Below are 3,526 nucleotides of genomic sequence, written 5' to 3'. Positions count from 1 at the left end.
TTATGACCTTTTTATGAATTGTATGCACTTGATTATGTCATTTCTAATTGCTGTCTGGGGCCGGGTGAATTAATCCTTACAGAAGTGCCCTCATCCCCCAAGTTGTACCGGGAGGATGCCTGCAACTGTAGGAGGAATAGTAGGAGGAGGAATAGTAGGAGGAGGAATAGTAGGAGGAGGAATAGTAGTAGGAGGAGGAATAGTAGTAGGAGGAGGAATAGTAGTAGGAGGAGGAATAGTAGTAGGAGGAGGAATAGGAGGAGGAGGAGGAATAGGAGTAGGAGGAGGAATAGTAGGAGGAGGAGGAATAGTAGGAGGAGGAGGAATAGTAGGAGGAGGAGGAATAGTAGGAGGAGGAGAATAGGAGGAGGAGGAGGAGGAATAGTAATAGGAGGAGGAGGAATAGTAGGAGGAGGAGGAATAGTAGGAGAGGAGGAATAGTAGGAGGAGGAGGAATAGTAGGAGGAGGAGGAATAGTAGGAGGAGGAGGAATAGTAGGAGGAGGAGGAATAGGAGGAGGAGGAGGAGGAATAGTAGGAGGAGGAGGAATAGGAGGAGGAGGAGGAGGAATAGTAATAGGAGGAGGAGGAGGAGGAATAGTAATAGGAGGAGGAGGAGGAGGAATAGTAATAGGAGGAGGAGGAGGAGGAGGAATAGTAATAGGAGGAGGAGGAGGAGGAGGAATAGTAATAGGAGGAGGAGGAGGAATAGTAATAGGAGGAGGAGGAGGAGGAGGAATAGTAATAGGAGGAGGGAGGAGGAATAGTAATAGGAGGAGGAGGAGGAATAGTAATAGGAGGAGGAGGAGGAATAGTAATAGGAGGAGGAGGAGGAATAGTAATAGGAGGAGGAGGAATAGTAATAGGAGGAGGAGGAATAGTAATAGGAGGAGGAATAGTAATAGGAGGAGGAGGAGGAGGAGGAATAGTAATAGTAATAGGAGGAGGAGGAGGAGGAAGAATAGTAATAGTAATAGGAGGAGGAGGAGGAGGAAGAATAGTAATAGTAATAGGAGGAGGAGGAGGAGGAAGAATAGTAATAGTAATAGGAGGAGGAGGAGGAGGAAGAATAGTAATAGGAGGAGGAGGAAGAATAGTAATAGGAGGAGGAGGAGGAGGAGGAGGAGGAATAGTAATAGGAGGAGGAGGAGGAGGAATAGTAATAGTAATAGGAGGAGGAGGAGGAGTAAGAATAGTAATAGGAGGAGGAGGAAGAATATTAATAGGAGGAGGAGGAGGAGGAAGAATAGTAATAGGAGGAGGAGGAGGAGGAAGAATAGTAATAGGAGGAGGAGGAGGAGGAATAGTAATAGGAGGAGGAGGAATAGTAATAGTAATAGGAGGAGGAGGAATAGTAATAGTAATAGGAGGAGGAGGAGGAATAGTAATAGTAATAGGAGGAGGAGGAGGAATAGTAATAGTAATAGGAGGAGGAGGAGGAGGAATAGTAATAGTAATAGGAGGAGGAGGAGGAGGAAGAATAGTAATAGGAGGAGGAGGAAGAATAGTAATAGGAGGAGGAGGAGGAGGAAGAATAGTAATAGGAGGAGGAGGAGGAGGAGGAATAGTAATAGTAATAGGAGGAGGAGGAATAGTAATAGTAATAGGAGGAGGAGGAGGAGGAATAGTAATAGTAATAGGAGGAGAAGGAGGAATAGTAATAGGAGGAGGAGGAGGAGGAATAGTAATAGGAGGAGGAGGAGGAGGAATAGTAATAGGAGGAGGAGGAGGAGGAATAGTAATAGTAATAGGAGGAGGAGGAGGAATAGTAATAGGAGGAGGAGGAGGAATAGTAATAGGAGGAGGAGGGGGAGGAATAGTAATGCCGCGTACACTTGACCGGACATTTTGAGGGACTAGGTCCGACGGACTTTCGGCGGAGTTCTAACGGAGTTCTGACGGACTTTCCAAATGAACGGACTTGGCCACACACAATCACACCAAAGTCCGACGGATTCGAACGTGATGACGTACGACCAGACTAGAATAAGGAAGTTCATAGCCAGTAGCCAATAGCTGCCCTAGTGTCGGTTTTTGTCCATCCAGAATAGCATACACACAAACAGATTTCTCAGTAGGAACTGGGTCCAGCGGAGTTCCGGCGGAAAAAATTGAAACATGTTCCATTTCTAAAGTCTGTTGGATTTTTGCAAATCAAAAGTCTGCTGCAGCCCACACACGATAAAATGGTCTGCTGGAATTGTTCTGTCGGACCTTTGATGTTGAAAAGTCCGGTCGTGTGTACGCGGCATTATAGTAATAGGAAGAGGAGGAGGAATAGTAATAGGAGGAGGAGGAGTAATAGTTGTAGTAGGAGGAGGAATAGAAATAGTAGTAGGAGGAGGAAGAGTAATAGGAGGAGGAAGAGTAATAGGAGGAGGAAGAGTAATAGGAGGAGGAAGAGTAATAGGAGGAGGAAGAGTAATAGGAGGAGGAAGAGTAGTAGGAGGAGGAATAGTAATGGTAGTAGGAGGAGGAATAGTAATGGTAGTAGGAGGAGGAGTAGCAATAATAATAGTAGTAAGAGGAGGAGGAGGAAGAGTAATAGTAGGAGGAGGAGGAGGAGGAGGAAGAGTAATAGTAGGAGTAGTAGTAGTAGGAGGAGGAAGAGTAATAGTAATAGTAGGAGGAGTAGCAATAGTAGTAGGAGGAGGAGGAGGAAGAGTAATAGTAATAGTAGTAGGAGGAGGAGGAAGAGTAATAGTAATAGTAGTAGGAGGAGGAGGAAGAGTAATAGTAATAGTAGTAGGAGGAGGAGGAAGAGTAATAGTAATAGTAGTAGGAGGCGGAAGAGTAATAGTAGTAGGAGGAGGAAGAGTAATAGTAATAGTAGTAGGAGGAGGAGGAGGAAGAGTAATAGTAATAGTAGGAGGAGGAGGAGGAGGAAGAGTAATGGTAGTAGTAGGAGGAGGAGGAGGAGGAATAGTAATAGTAGTAGGAGGAGGAATAGTAATAGTAGTAGTAGTAGTAGTAGGAGGAGGAGGAGGAGTAATAGTAGCAGTAGTAGGAGGAGGAGTAATAGTAGCAGTAGTAGTAGGAGGAGGAGTAATAGTAGCAGTAGTAGTAGGAGGAGGAGTAATAGTAGCAGTAGTAGTAGGAGGAGGAGTAATAGTAGCAGTAGTAGTAGGAGGAGGAGTAATAGTAGCAGTAGTAGTAGGAGGAGGAGTAATAGTAGCAGTAGTAGGAGGAGGAGGAGTAATAGTAACAGTAGTAGTAGGAGGAGGAGTAATAGGAGTCTTGCCTCTCTGTAAACTATACTAGAATTTTGCAGGTCACCTTATTCCGCTGCACTTCTCATGAATGTGTTTTTCCCACCAGGAAACAAAAGCTACCGGGACCACGGGCACAGAATGTTACTCGTTTGGCTGCACGGAGTGGTAATGTCGGGAGAAAACCCAATTAAAGGATTGTTTGAGGGACTGGTAGGCATCGGGAGGAGAGACTTGGCAGGTCAGTGCCCCTGAAGTAATATTATTGATATGAATATATTACGTATTGCTATATTCATTGGGGGTGGCTGGTGGTTA

The 3,526-nt window shown here is 45.0% G+C and overlaps 1 protein-coding gene across 1 annotated transcript in view; it reads left to right on the top strand.

Annotated features, from left to right (window-relative positions):
- The window catches only part of LOC143958233 (uncharacterized), a gene marked incomplete in the record, with an annotated part of 86,618 nt that overhangs the window by 72,523 nt on the left and 10,569 nt on the right, over positions 1-3,526 (top strand). The window contains 1 exon segment of the mRNA XM_077467748.1: positions 3,318-3,449. Coding sequence (XP_077323874.1) covers positions 3,318-3,449 — 132 coding nt within the window.

Source organism: Lithobates pipiens, unplaced genomic scaffold (genome assembly GCF_037356315.1).
Source record: "Lithobates pipiens isolate NorthernLeopardFrog02 unplaced genomic scaffold, aLitPip1_a1.2 Scaffold_6, whole genome shotgun sequence".
NCBI classification, from domain to species: domain Eukaryota; kingdom Metazoa; phylum Chordata; class Amphibia; order Anura; family Ranidae; genus Lithobates; species Lithobates pipiens.
Note: the sequence above shows the minus strand (reverse complement) of the source record. Positions and strands in the feature narration are given on the sequence as shown.